We start from the raw sequence: 14,503 nt of genomic DNA, 5'->3' as shown, positions 1-14,503 counted from the left end.
CTTTGGTCCCAAGGCTGACCCTGAGGATGGCGTGTCCAGGAGGCTTGAAGCAGCCCAACCTCACCACTCCTTGTACAGCCCTTTCTGAAGTGAGGATCTGTGCTGGGGGTGTAGGAGCACACACCAAGCATGCCAGCCTATACAGAGCATGCACCCTGGGCATGGCAGTGCCAGCACAGTGAGGACCAGGACTTGCTGCACACCCACCAACCTGCTCATGGCCAGGCTCTGGCTCCTGGTCCAGCCTCCTCCAAGCAGCAGAGGAAGATGCCCATAGTACTGAGCCTGTTGTTTTCCAAGTGTGCTTGAGCATGTTGTTTTACATGTGGCTGGTGTCAGGGGCAGGATTTACACCAAGGAGGTCATAGTGCTCGTGGTGACACGCATGCCACGACTGCAGCTTGGGAAACCACCTCATGTGGCTCCCCTCAAAGCCCAGGATGTGCCTGGACCTGCCTGGGGGCAAGGCAAGGCTTCTCTGACTGGGTCCCTTGTTTCCTTCCTTGAGGAGGTGATGTGGCAGTCCCACAGGTGCCATCCTGAGCAGCACCAGTCTGCCTCCTCCCTCCTGAGCGCGCCACTGCACCCACCAGTCCTTGTCAGGGCTGTGAGAGCAGAGGAGCATCTTCAAAGGCTGCCGTGTCCTTTGTGCTCCTTGTGCTTCGTGTCTCCCGAGGTCAGCCCAGTACACTCACAGCTGTGTTTTCCCCTGGCCTGGTTTCCCGTCGGCCTCTCCCAGTGGGTGACTCAGAGCCGCCACTCAGAGCCTGCTTTGTTCAGCCTGAGCATTCCCTAGATCCAGTGCTTAGAGAAAGGGCTCTGCTGATCCCGCCGGGCTGCCTGGGCCGGGGGAGCACCATCCTGAGCAGATGGGATGCTCATCACGAGCGAAGTCTCTGATCTGTCTTTGCCTTCCTCCTTTCGCTCCCTCTTTGGGTGCCTTTCAGTGGCCTGCACTTTGCTGCTGAACCTCTTCTCCCCTGCGCACGCTGTCCCTGGCACGATGTAAAAGCCTTACTCTGACTGATAGGGAGTGGATCGCGGGGCCCATGGGCCCATCCTGCAGCTCCGTTGTGGTCTCTTTGTTTAGTTATAAACAATGACCTAAAACGAGAGGTTCAGACTGGCCTTCCCCCCGGCTGGGCCGGGGCCAGGGCTGTGTCCTGCCATGATGGGTCGCACGGTCTGTGTGTGAGGCTGTGCAGCATTCGGGTGTCCTGCTTTGAGGAATGTGGCAGCAGCCTCAGCAGCCTTTAACCCCGTGGCTTCCTCCGCACGTGGGATGAGGTGGGGGTCAGGAAGCTCAGGTCATGCTGAAGCCTTGAGTGGGATTTGGGAGGCCTGGGAGCACGCGGATGTGGTGCAGGAAGCAGGGGAGGCTCGCTTCTGTATGTGACAGGATTCATGGGGATGGGTCCTCAGCCAGTGGCACAAACGGGAGGCAGGAAGAGATGCTCTTTTCCTGGGTCACCTGGGGGCCAGGCGGATGGATGTGCTCGCACAGAGCCATCCATCCTTCCCTGTCCCATCCTGCAATTCCTGCTCGCTTTGAAAGCGATGTTTGGGAACCTTTATGCTCACGTTGGCATAAACCCAGATGGCTGTTACAGGGAAGAACTCCCCCTGTGCTTCAAACTCAGCTACGTTCAAGTTCCTCGGCAGCCGGAAACTCCCTGCGCAACCGTGGCATTTGTTTGGTCTCCCTCTGCTTCCCTTTTCCGTTCAGAGAAAAAGGAAACGGTCCCAGAGCAACTTCTTTGCATGCCAGGCTTCATGTGCCAACCTTCATACCGGGGCTGTGGCCGTGCTGAGCGGCCACATGCACCCTGTGCACATCTGGAGCTGCCCAGATGTGCCTGAGCAGCTGCCCTGTGAGCCCTGCGCCCTTGCCGTCTTTCATGCACCTATTCCTGCCTTCTCCAAGGGGATGGTGGAAGGGGAGAAGCCCAAAAGCAGGCTTCAGAGCAGGAGGTTTGGGGGAGGAGGGAGCCGTTCTGTCCCATGCCAGCAGGTGTCCCCACGGCCGAGGCATTGCCAGCGCCGTGCACCCAGTGCCAGACACCGTCCCAAAACGAGACCGAGCCTGAGCCCCCCGCGGGGTCCGTGGCCGCGTTTCTGCTTTCCCTGACAAGCTGAGCCGTGTCCCTCTCGCCGTGCCAGGTCTGTGTGCGCTCTCCATCAACCACGCCAACTCCTACTTGGCTTATCCCGGCAGCGCGACCAGCGGAGAGATCGCGCTTTACGACGGAAATAGTTTGGTAAGTGCGAAGCTCGCCCTTATGGATACGGGCTGAAAACAAACAGAACCACAGCAAAGCCAACGGGGCCTTTGGGAAGGATGAATTAATGCACCGCGCCGAGCTAGACTGCAAGGGAATTGCCCAGGGAGGCACATTCCCCTTGCTTGGATGCCGTGCGAAGCAGCCAGCCTCTCTGAGCTCAGGACATCCATCTCCCACTATGGGATAGTCAGGGAAACATGACCCATTACCCTGCAGCCTGAAGCTGCTGCCAGGCTGACACGGGGGCTCCTATGAGGGGTTCCTATAGGAAGCACATCCCACAGAGGGGATGTGACCAGGGTAGCTCAGGGAGGTTGGAGGGGCTCCAGGCACAGCCATGGACTGGAAGGGATGCCAGACCCCAAGTCACGGAGAGGGCAAGGTATCCGCAGCCCCTTCAGGAAGCCTGTCCTTGGCTGGAAGCAGGGTCATGATTATCTGCTGTTTAAGCCAGGGCTTTGGATTACATAAGGCTGTGGCTCTGTACGTGCAGCAGGAGCTGAGGATCCGCAGCAGGGGAGGAGCAGAGCACAAGGGGAAAACACACTGCTGCTGCTGCTGCCACCGTGAGAGGTACCAGAGAGGGCCTGGGCTCCCTGCAGGCACCAGGGTGGTGTCGCTGCAGTAGGATCTGCTGTACAGCAGAGGGAATTGCAGGGAAGGAGGCTCTGTCTCTGCACAAAGACATTGCCAGGCTTTGGGAAGGGCTCAGTTGTGATCCTGCAGCCTGGAGAGGTGGGGAGAGATGGAGACCTCTGCCCCTGAAGTGAGCTTTCTGTGGCCGTGCTGGGTGGGGAATGAGCTCAAGGTAGGGCAGAGATAAGAAATGCTGATGAAGGGATACCATAAGCACAGCATGGTATAAGCACACATACCATAAGCACAGCATGATCCCATGAATCCATATCGGCAGGCCTGGGTAGCGTGCGAGGCAGGGAACGCCCTTACGCAGTCCAAGGAGCAAGGCATCTCTTTGCACTCACATTGCCTTCTGCCCTACAGAAAACAGCCTGCGCCATTCCTGCCCATGACGGGCCTCTGGCTGCCCTCGCCTTCAACTCCACCGGCTCGAAGCTTGCAAGCGCCTCTGAGAAGGTGAGTGAGCACCCTCCCTATGTGCCCGGAGAGCCTGTGTGCTCTGCCCGTGCCTGGCAGCGGCGTCCCAGCCACCCATCCTGCAGCATGGAGAGCAGGACCTCTGAGCTGCCTGTCCTTGAGCACAGCCAGCACAGGAGAGGCACTAAAAGGACTCTGACTTGCACGAGTCGGGTGTACCAGGTTCAGGTTGACCCTGGCTGGCAAACAGGAGGGCCCTTTGCACATCCTGAGTTCACTGGGTGTGTCGGGGAAAGGGCTCCCACTCTCTGCCCTGCTCCTGCATGGTCTTTCCCTTTGCCTGTTTCGCAGGGCACAGTCATTCGGGTGTTTTCCATTCCTGGGGGGCAGAAGCTCTATGAATTCCGGCGAGGGATGAAAAGGTCAGTTCATTCTTCTGCCCGTGATGAGTACACTGAGGGCTCCCGGAGCAGAAACATAAACAGAAGGACAGGGCAGCGTCAGATCCCGGTGCCTTTGGCATCTGTTCCAGAAGGAAAACAAGAGTGAACGGATCAGATAGAAACGCCATTGTGCCAGGCCCTGCCGCCTCCGGCAAGTCGAGTGGTTCAGTTCAGTGTGTCGCAGCACAGGGCCACTGCAGGGAACAGAGGTAGATTCAGTCCATTCACTCTGTCCTTGCTTGCTGCTTACTTGAAATGATGAAGTCCCCCAAGTTATCAGCCCAGCTCTTATTCTCTCAAAGGAGGGGCTCTGAAGTTGCTAAGTGCAGAGCCCAGGTCTCAGTGGTGGGAATGCGCCTTCTGCAGCCTCCCTCAGATGTTTTCAGTAGATCCATTCCCAGTCCATTTCCTCTTCGCATCCCAGACCTGCCTGTAGCTTTACACCAACTTCTGCCAGTTCATAAACTGCCATGTCTGAAACACCCTGGTATTCCTGAACCTGCTCAGGAGATGCTGTGTATATCCCATTATCCAGCGCTTTGGATATCTTCCCTGGCCTTTGCAGTACCAGAAGCTTTCGCTGCTGTAGCAAGGCTGGCACAGATGTTCACTCCACAGACAGCTGTGAGCAGGGACATTTCCACCTCTGTGGCTTGTTTGTCACGAGCTCAAAGCTAATCCCAGCTCTGCTGAGCAAAGGGAGTAGGGAGATGCTTGTCAGTCAGCCCACAGGTGGGCAGGGGGCTCTTCACTGTGTATGGGTCTTCTTCCTCCCCATCCTCTTCTCTGTGAGCAAAACAGAGCAGTTCCCCTTCAATGGTATGCCATGAAGCGACGAGTCCTGTCTTTGCTTGGCCCTAGGTATGTGAACATCAGCTCTCTGGTGTTCAGCATGGATTCCCAGTTCCTCTGTGCTTCCAGCAACACGGAGACCGTGCACATCTTTAAACTGGAGCATCTCACTGACAGGTAAGGGGTGACAGCCAGAGCCTGGCTTAACCTGCCTGCCCAGGGGTGTCTCTGCTGCAAAGGTCTGCCTTCACAGAGCTCCATTTCCTCACCACATACTCTCCATGAGCAATACCAGCTGCCAACTCTTTGGCTTTGGGTCCTGATGGATTCACTCCTTGGAAGGCTACACACTGCATCCCTTCTGTCAGCCTCTGCAGGCCCGCTCTGGATTTATTACTACTCTTTTCCCCTGCCTCCTTCCTGTGTATCCAGCCAGGCTGGTACACAATGCATGCAGGTGCTCCAAAGAAAGCCATCACGTGTCCCACATGAGGCTCATTTTGCCTGTTCTGATGGGGTTTGTCACGCTAGCTGTGGTAACCCCACTGATGCTGCTTTGTCCCCCTCAGCCGGCCAGAAGAGCCTCCAACCTGGAGCGGTTACATGGGAAAGATGTTCCAGGCTGCCACCAACTACCTCCCTGCTCAGGTGTCGGGCATGATGAACCAGGATCGAGCCTTCGCCACTGTCCGCCTCAATGTCTCCGGACAGAGGAACATCTGTGCCCTCTCCACGTATGTACTGACACCTGCATCCCTCTGCCTGTGAGCAAACACAGCTATCTCTGCACAACACCACCAGGGCAGCCCTTATCTTGTACCCTGCCTGCAGAGCACACAGCGAGGCGGGGGGTGTACGTGTGTGTGAGTGCAGATGTGTTTGGACTCATGGTGCTCTCCTCACTAGGATTCAGAAGCTGCCTCGACTGTTGGTGACTACATCAGACGGACATCTCTGTATCTATAACCTGGACCCACAAGATGGAGGGGAGTGTGTCTTAATTAAGAAGCACAGGTAACTATCTATACCTCCAGCACATCTGGTACAGAGGTTCATCTTTTGACACATGAAGAGAAATTCCACCAGAAAGCATAAAATGGAGCTGTAGGAAATAAGAACATTAGAACTTTGTGATTTTAGCTGCCTGATCCAAGAGAGGTGGATGGGAACCGCATCAGCAGGCAGGCACATGGGGCTTGTTGCAGAAGAAATCAGAGCTATCTCACATCCCTAGGCAGTTGTGGGACATCTCAGCTTAAGACAGCAGAGACGGGCAGGCTCTACCTTAGGAGACACTTCCAGCAGCAGAACACTGACCACTATGGTAGTAGAAGAGCAGAGCACCTTGTCCTACCCTGACTTCAGGGCTAGGATGGTGTGGAGTGAAACTGGGAGCTTCCGTAAAGGAAAACCCGTGGAGATGCACACTGCAGGCGCGCAGCGCCAGAGCAGAGCCTTCCCCGTGCTGCTCAGTTCGGATGCAAATCCCATTAAACATGTAACCCCCCCCACACACACACACACACATCTGGGCTGCTTGGCTCCAGATGTGAAGCCTTTGGAGTGGGCTGGGATGGAACATGTGCTGTGAGCCGGGGGGGGTGGCGGGCAGCCAGGAAAATGCCAGCAGCTTTTGGGAAAGCCACAAAACAAAAGCACTTCAAAGCTGCGCTGTCCAGCGCACTCCGGCCGCCCTCGACACCCCTGACGCCCGTCCCGGAGCGGCCCAACGGAGCTGGCGGGCCAGCTTTGTCATGTGGGTTCCTCTGAGCATCAGAGGACTGAAAAGGGCCCTTGGGTCATGAGTTACGTTACATCATACTATATCTCTGCTCAAACGCCGTCCTAAACTAGCCAGGGCTGCTTTTCCCATCTAGTCCGCTCCTGTTGGAAGCCTTTCGGAGCCCCCTCTGTGATTAGAAACACTGTTTGCCTTTGTAACCTAAAGCTTTTGTGGTCAATCTGTTCCCTTCTATTCTCCTGCCAGCATTGTCCTCTAGCTGAAGTAGTGCTTTCCCTATCTTCTGCTTCCCCCCTGCTTTACTCGTAGACACAATGCTCTCCTCCTCTGCAGTACTGTTAGGGCTGCAGGCAGTGCCTCAATGCAGTCATGTGGATGGGTGACGTGCTTCCAGGAGATGTGGGTGCATGTCCTTGTCTTAGCCGGTGCTGGGGGAGGAGGGGTTTGGATCAGAACTAACTCTTCTCCCCTCTCTGCCTCCTTTACAGTCTTCTTGGCTCAGGAAAGATGGAGGAGAACAAAGAAAACGACCTTCAGCCTCCATTACCTCAATCTTATGCAGCGACTGTAGCCAGACAAAGTACAGTGCCTTCAACTTCGACCATGCCAGGTAAGCATCACGCCTGCCCTTTCGCAGGCAGAAGCAAGAAGCCACCTAGTGCAAAGTGGAAAAGTCTCCCAGCCTTCCAGGGTTCAACTGGAAACACCACTTGTGCAATGCAGAGCAGGGCAGCAGCACTCTGTGGAGCTCACCAGCTTCATCCCCTGCCCCAAAACCAGGCCAGGCATTTTCTGCTCTGCTTCTTGGGACCCCTTGCCAGTGCTTCTGCTCCTTGTGCATAGCTGGACCACAAACAGGCCCGCCAGCAGAGCAGTAACCACATCCGAGCTTCACAGTTTGTCAGCAGCAGCTGCTGCCAGGCTGGTTTCCAGGAGCTGGAATTGTGGCTGGAGAAGTCAGATCTCACTGGTTTTGTTCATCATTCCTGAACCTGTTAACATCTTACCCCAATGAACCTCACAGTAAATGGTTGCAGAAGACCGAGCCACTATCTCATGACATTCACAAGTCTAAAGGTCCACACACAGATGTGGATCGGACTCTGAAATTGGTGCTCGCATTCGTGGTGGAGGAGGAAAGCTGTTGCACCAGGAGCTGGCCATGTAGTCCACTCCTAATCTGTAGTGTCGAGGGAGATACCTTCTGCAGTCCCCCAGAGAGCTGTCAGAAAGCCAGAAGAAGCAGCTCTGTGCTAAGAATGTGATAACACAATATCTCTGCTGTTTGTTTCCAGCCTCCTTTCATCCATCCATCCATCCCTCCATCCATCCATCCATCCCTCCATCCATCCATCCATCCCTCCCTCCCTCCCTCCATCCATCCCTCCATCCATCCATCCATCCATCCATCCATCCATCCATCCATCCCTCCCTCCCTCCCTCCATCCCTCCATCCATCCCTCCATCCATCCATCCATCCATGAATCCCTCCCTCCCTCCATCCATCCATCCATCCCTCCCTCCCTCCCTCCCTCCCTCCATCCCTCCATCCATCCATCCATCCCTTCATCCCTCCATCCATCCATCCATCCATCCATCCATCCATCCATCCATGAATCCCTCCCTCCATCCATCCATCCATGCATCCCTCCCTCCATCCATCCGTCCATCCCTAACCTTCTGTATTTCTACTTGCACAGGTTATTCGGAAGACGGCGGTGCCCTACGAGGAGAGGTTATCCCAGAGCATGAGTTTGCGACTGGACCAGTGTGTCTTGATGATGAGAATGAGTTTCCTCCTGTGAGCATTCGGAACCCCTAAAACTGCAATTCGTGCTGAGAAGAAAGCATTAACTTCTTACAGAAGAGATACCGTTGTCCCCACCTTGTCCCAGCTCACTGTGAAGCCTAAAATAACTAAGTTATAGGGACAGTGCCAGGAAAATAACACCCCATTAATGGCAGCTGGGGATGGGGCAGAGATGATCAAACCTAGTAACTAGAGATGGATCTGAACAAGCTCACTGAATGAAGTGCAGATGCAGAATGAGGTTCAGATCCAGATCTAACCTTTGTGCCTTGTGCAGGTTTCCTGTATTACCAGGAGTAGCTTTCATCTGAGCAATACCGTCCTTTAGAAATAAAACTTTATACTCCCTGTTGCATTTAGAGTCAGTTGGGTTAGTTTATGGACTGCAACTGGAACATACCTGAACCTCACCAGTCCATGCATGTCCGAACTAACTTGAAAAGGAAACTCCTTTTCCAAGGACAAAGATGAAAGGCATTAACAGAGTTTTAAACCTGCATATGATTTTTATATGGCACTTTCTTAGTTACTATTTAGAGCAGATACTGACTTTTTAAAATCTAATGTAAGCCTGGCAGTGTCTTTCCAGCTCCTTTTCCTTGTTGTGTCAAGTACTGAGTCCCTGTTGGGAACGTGCTATGGTCTGGCTGTAATCAGTGCTGTCTTCGTACTAGTAATGCATTAATACAGCAGAACATCGTAATGGGTTTCAGGTTGTAGACTTGGCAGAGTTTTGAATCCCTTTCACTGTTTTTACATTATCCTGCTGGGGAGTTTTGCCTGAAAAGGAGGAAGTAAAAACTTCACCAGAATCCCAGGATTTGTTCCATAGGCAGAGGCTGACCTCTGGGAGGCACTTTGCTGTTAACCGATGCAAAGTGTTACTGAGATAAAAAGTGACCAGCTCATGACTCCCTTTGAAACAACAAGACCTAAATCCAACTCAGTTTGATTAACCTTAGACCAAGTCTCTTTTGTCACCTCTAACATAACCTGCTGCAAACTGAGGAGTTTCCAGTTGTCCGTTACCCAAGAAGGGTATTTAAAACGTCTTCCTTCTTGTTCCTTCTTCCTCCTTGTTTCCTCCTTGTCTCTTCCTTCCTTGTTGTGGAGGCCCAGGCCCCTGGAAGGAGCAGCAGGGCCAGAGAGAAACCCTTTGCTTCCTTCTGATAAACCTGCGCTTGACCATGTGGTTTAGGGACACACAAATGCCAGCAAGCAGGAATCACGCTGCTCCTGAATGAGCCTCCCTGCCGGGATTAGGCTGTAGAAAAGCAGCCCCGACCCCCTGCTGTGCAACAGCAGGTACGTTATCAATGAACTCTGATCGCCCCGAGCCCCCATGCTGGAATGAACCCGAGCGAGCAGCTCAGATCCGCAGTGCTGGGGAGGAGATGGTGTGGGAGGGAAGGCGCTTTCCACAAATACTCCCTGATCTGGTGACTGAGCAATCGGAGCTTCCCGATGAAGCCTCTGTGCCGGGACTTGGGCTTTGCCCCTCTCCTGCTGACGGTAACGTCTCCTGCCTTGGTTTCGCAGGCGGAGCGGCGCGGGCTCCCGCTGCTCTGGTGCGCACGGGTCGGTGGTCAGGATGTTTTGATGCTCTGAATTTCACTGAACTCGGCTGTTTTCTCAGTGCTGTTTGGGCTCCGTGACGCGTTCCAGGGGGGTTTCAGGCATCGGTCACTCCAGTGCGGAGAAGGAGGGAGAGAAAACCTGACCTTATCCAACAAAAATGTTTTGACAGCGTTGTGTTTGGCGGAAACATGGGAAGGGTTCTGTTTGTTTTCCAGCGTGCAACAAAAAAGACATTTAAAAACCTCAAAACTTGGGACAAAATGGAATATTCGCCCGCAGCCCACGCCACGGGGATGGCTTTGAACTAAAGACAGGCTTCTGGAGGCACGGCAGCGCTCAGACCCAGCAGCTCCTCTCCATTTTGAAACCTCTTGCCTTCCCTTGACCTCAAGCGAGACTTCAGAGGCTCAGCTCTTAACAGTGAGGAAAAGCAGTTTCGGTCTAACAACAGATCTGTTGCTGGTTGTCAGAAACGGCCTCTTCGTTAAACAAGAGATGAGAAGGCCAAGGAGGGCTCATAAAAGGTGGCTTAACCAGAGCGAATGTGGATGTTGCTACCGATGGCACCAGGACTGCTGAGGGATCCTGCGGCAGGAGGTTGAACACGTTCAGCTTGTCTCTTGCTTGCACTGATGGGGTGGATTAAGCACTTTGAGGTCCACTGTTGGTCTTACACAGAAAGGACTTGGGTGTCACTGAGCAGGACAAGCAGGCTGAGGCCTCAGGTGAGGAGAAGCTGCCATGCTTGAGACCTGTGTGGTCCTTATGGGATGGGGAGAGCAAATCCAGCTCTGGCTGTTTCCTGGTGACCTGCCCGAGCAGCTCCCACTTCCCTGTGGGTTGATCAGTGGCGCTGGGAGCTGTTGTTGTGTGCCTCGGGCCAGGCAGGGCAGGGCTCTGGGAAGCCACCACAGTGGCTCTCCCCACCAAGGCATGCTCAGAGCAGTGTTGGGGTAGGGCTGGGAGGTCTGACAAAAGCAATCCTGCAGGATTCTGCAGGCAGGATGGACCTGAGGAATGGAAGCAGGGAATCCTCTTAAAGCTGCTGGGATTCAGTAGGAAAGGTGGTTTCTCCCAGCAGAATGCTCAGAGCTTTTCCAGGCAGACATGATGCATCCTGCCCTTGGCTGCACACTGAAGCTCGTCACCTTGGGGACCAGAGGTGATGCGAAGGCTTCATCAGGAGAACCATTTCATTAAGTCAGGCTGGATTGCACTCGGCAGCTCTTCAAAGACAGCTTCGCCCCGCTGATACACAGCCTTTAAAAGCATCTCTTCTACATCGATTATTGGCTGCCTCCAGAACTGGTTGGGCAGCCTGCCTCTGCTGCCAGAGGATGCTGCTGCAGAGGGTGGAATGAAACCCCCTAGCAGCACAGCTCCCACTGACGCCTGCTCCCAGGAAGGATGGACAGGAACACGAGCTCCAGCAGCCCATCCAGCCTAGCAGAGCCCCAGTGTGGTGCCCACACACATCTCACTGCTTCAAACCATGGATCTCAACACAAGTGACCAGGCTGCAGATGCATCTTTGGCTCTGTGGGACCAGTGTTTGCCCAAGTTCCTCCTCACTCATAGCTGGATGGTGGGTCTGTGGCACCATCACTAACGATTTGAAGTGATTTTTTCAACAGCTGGCTGTTAGCAGAGGAAAGGCCATTGATTTTGCAGTGCAGCTCTACCAGTAATTGTGTTTCACAGGGGATGAGCAAGTTTGGCAGAACCTGACTGGCCTCTTCTTCCTCACAGCAGCCTCTCTGGTACTCAGTAGGCATTTTGGCACCTGGGGCCTGCAGGATTAAACTCATCAGTGGGATATGTGCAAATCCAATACCAATGCTTGTGCCTCAAAACTGGGCAAGTGATGGTCCTGAAGCCCACAGCAAGACGGATCCCAGGAGGAGGAGCTGGCACAGACCCCCCCACAGCTGGGGCTGTGGGGCTCACACTGCACCGCTGCAGGATGCAGGTCATGTCCAGGGTGGAGCTGATAACAGGGGAAATCTGTGCCTTGGCTCATGGTCGGTATCCACCAGAAGCAGGTGCTCATCTCACCCAGGTCTCCAGCCTCATCCCATGGCATTAGGAGCTGATGTGAAGTGGTTCAGGGTCCTCGCTGCTGCCTGTTCTTCATGCGCCTGCTTTGCTCTTTCTCTCAAGAGGCTTCACTGATACTTGGGCTAAGCTTCCCCTCATCTAATTTGGCCTAACCTCTTGGTGTTTAACTCTGGGCTCCATCTGGAGACCCCAGAGAGATGCAGTGATGCACCCCTGAGAGTGATGCAGTGATGCACCCCGAGAGAGGTGCAGTGATGCACCCTGAGAGAGATGCAGTGATGCACCCTGAGAGCGATGCAGTGATGCACACTGAGAGCGATGCAGTGATGCACCCTGAGAGCGATGCAGTGATGCACCCTGAGAGAGATGCAGTGATGCACCCTGAGAGCGATGCAGTGATGCACCCTGAGAGAGATGCAGTGATGCACCCTGAGAGCGATGCAGTGATGCACCCTGAGAGAGATGCAGTGATGCACCCTGAGAGCGATGCAGTGATGCACCCTGAGAGCGATGCAGTGATGCACCCTGAGAGTGATGCAGTGATGCACCCCTGAGAGAGATGCAGTGATGCACCCCGAGAGAGGTGCAGTGATGCACCCTGAGAGAGGTGCAGTGATGCACCCTGAGAGCGATGCAGTGATGCACACTGAGAGCGATGCAGTGATGCACAGCACCCACCTTCCCCTCCCACCATGCCTGGAGCTGAGCTTTTGAGGAGGAATTAGGAAGGCCAAAGGACTTGACCCCAGTAACTGATGTCCTGCAAGCGCTCAGCCCAGTGCCAGCTAGAGGCAAGACACATTTATCCCCAAGCCCGATGGTTCCTGTTCCCAGGACTGTAAATTTGGGGAGGGGGACAGTAAATAAATAAAACCACCCACAATGAATGGGAAGCGAAACAGGACAGGACATCCCCCCCCTCCTCCCCCCATGTGCCTAAACCCGACCTGAACCAAAGCCTCTTGCCGGGAAAAGTAAGGCCGTTCTGTTTTGATTTTGGTAGATAATCCTGTGCCGCGGAGGTCAGCCGGGCAAAGCGAAGAGGTCGTGAGGAGAAGCAAACATCCGCGCTCAGGACGGCTGCTGGGAAGCGCGTTGGAAAAGCCGGGAATACGGAAGAACAGATCTGGGAGTCCCCAAGACGAGAATAAGTCAAACCCAAGGTGGGCCACTGCTTTTCTCCTATAGTAAGTGAATACCTGGCCCCCTGTTTCAGTTCCTGTCAAGGGGTGTCTGTACTGTATGCACATCGCTATATTTAACAAACCATATGTTAAAGCCACAGTGTAAATGCTAATTTAATCAGATTTGTATGTAACCAGGATTTTATATACCCATTTGTCCCTTTTCTAATTTATGCTGGTTTATGTGTATAAATGTACTTAGAGGAAGATATATTAAAACTTAATGTCTTTGTACAGTACATACAAACTATTTTACCCAGGCAAAGTATTTTTGCAGTGACATTAGAGATGCCGTTTGCTATGTTGAAAGACGGAATAAAGTCACGCTCTGTCCCTTGCAGCTCCTGCTGTTCTTTGTGGGGCCCTAAAGATGTCAGTCTTGATTAATGCTGTGAGTGGAGAGTGGGTTTGGGGGGCTGGCGGTGGGTGCAGCTCCCGCACCAAGCCCAGTCCACCCCAGTCCATGGCTTGTCCAAAGAGAGATCGGGGTATGTAAATCCGAGCCCAAAACTGCTGCAGAAAACCCTCTCTCAGCTGCTGGGCAGTCCCAGTGGGTTCGTAGGTTTCAGCTGCACCTTTGAGTTTGCCTTTGCATCTGCCCAGAATGGCCCTGTAAGAGCTGCTTCCCCCCAGCTGCACCCCTGGCATTGCCCATGAGGAGGGCACTAAGGGGAGCCCAGGACCTTCCTTCTGTTACACTTGGGTCTTTAAGATACCCCCTTAATGAGCCTCACTTGGGGCAGGTGCTGTTTCCTAGAGCATCCACCTTGTGCCCACAAGGAATTTTCTCTCTTAAGCCAATGGACTTGAGGGTCTCAGCAGCAGAAGGGAGAGAACGTTGTGCTCCCACCCGCTGCTCCTGTAAGGTCTGTTCTGGAGGAAAGCCAAGCGAATTTCCCAGAGGAATTCTATCCTAAAGCCAGCTCTCCCAGAAGGGAGTTTTAATCCAAGACCTGGCTCTCCCTCAGCTAAAGAGCCTTACAGAAAGCCTATCTCTGTGCTTGTGCCCAGAGCCACCAGGTACAGCAGTGCCCTATCCCATGGGGTGACTGCTGCTCTGTGTGCTCACACAGAGCCACAACTCACCTCCCTGCTTCATCGCACGGAGCAAAGGGGACCGCAGCCTCGTCCCTCTCAGTGGCCAACCTCCAGCCTGGAGCCACGACATTCCCGATCACAGAACGCAGGCTCAGGAGAGGAGCAGCCGGAGCAGTCACTCACTCAGAGACACACAAGTCGCGTTGTTCTTCCCTCCATGCGATGGTCCAGCACGGCTGTGTGAGCTCCGGGTGCGTGGCACCGACAGGCCACGTGCTGCGGGTCACAGCAGGGAGTCACAGCCGGGTCTTTGGAGTAATCTGCAACGGAGACGTTGTCGGTTGCAATGTCCTCCAGAGCCTGGCTGTAAGCCCTGCTGATGGCAGGCAGCACCTCCTCGTACTCTCTGGATGCCACGTCCAAAGGCTCCTGCTCCTGGATATCGCGATCCAGATTGAAAATGAGGGGTGGCTGGTGATGCTCAGCCGGCCCAATGCTCCCATCGCAAGCCATTGCTCCTC

The 14,503-nt window shown here is 54.1% G+C and overlaps 2 protein-coding genes across 3 annotated transcripts in view; one reads left to right on the top strand and one right to left on the bottom strand.

Moving 5' to 3' along the window:
* The window catches only part of WIPI1 (WD repeat domain, phosphoinositide interacting 1), a 22,046-nt gene extending 8,762 nt beyond the window's left edge, over positions 1-13,284 (top strand). The window contains exons 5-13 of the mRNA XM_065693253.1: positions 2,161-2,258; positions 3,285-3,377; positions 3,690-3,760; positions 4,643-4,750; positions 5,143-5,307; positions 5,480-5,587; positions 6,803-6,924; positions 8,015-8,115; positions 12,764-13,284. Coding sequence (XP_065549325.1) covers positions 2,161-2,258; positions 3,285-3,377; positions 3,690-3,760; positions 4,643-4,750; positions 5,143-5,307; positions 5,480-5,587; positions 6,803-6,924; positions 8,015-8,115; positions 12,764-12,811 — 914 coding nt within the window. The 3' untranslated portion in view covers positions 12,812-13,284. The remainder of the gene's footprint in view (positions 1-2,160; positions 2,259-3,284; positions 3,378-3,689; positions 3,761-4,642; positions 4,751-5,142; positions 5,308-5,479; positions 5,588-6,802; positions 6,925-8,014; positions 8,116-12,763) is intronic.
* ARSG (arylsulfatase G) overlaps positions 13,034-14,503 on the bottom strand; it is a 39,249-nt gene continuing 37,779 nt past the window's right edge. For both annotated transcript variants that reach the window (XM_065693251.1, XM_065693252.1), the window contains exon 12: positions 13,034-14,503. In XM_065693251.1, the coding sequence (XP_065549323.1) occupies positions 14,166-14,503 (338 nt within the window). In that variant the 3' untranslated portion in view covers positions 13,034-14,165.

Source organism: Lathamus discolor, chromosome 13, assembly GCF_037157495.1.
Source record: "Lathamus discolor isolate bLatDis1 chromosome 13, bLatDis1.hap1, whole genome shotgun sequence".
NCBI lineage: Eukaryota > Metazoa > Chordata > Aves > Psittaciformes > Psittacidae > Lathamus > Lathamus discolor.
This window is presented reverse-complemented; position numbering and strand designations above follow the sequence as displayed.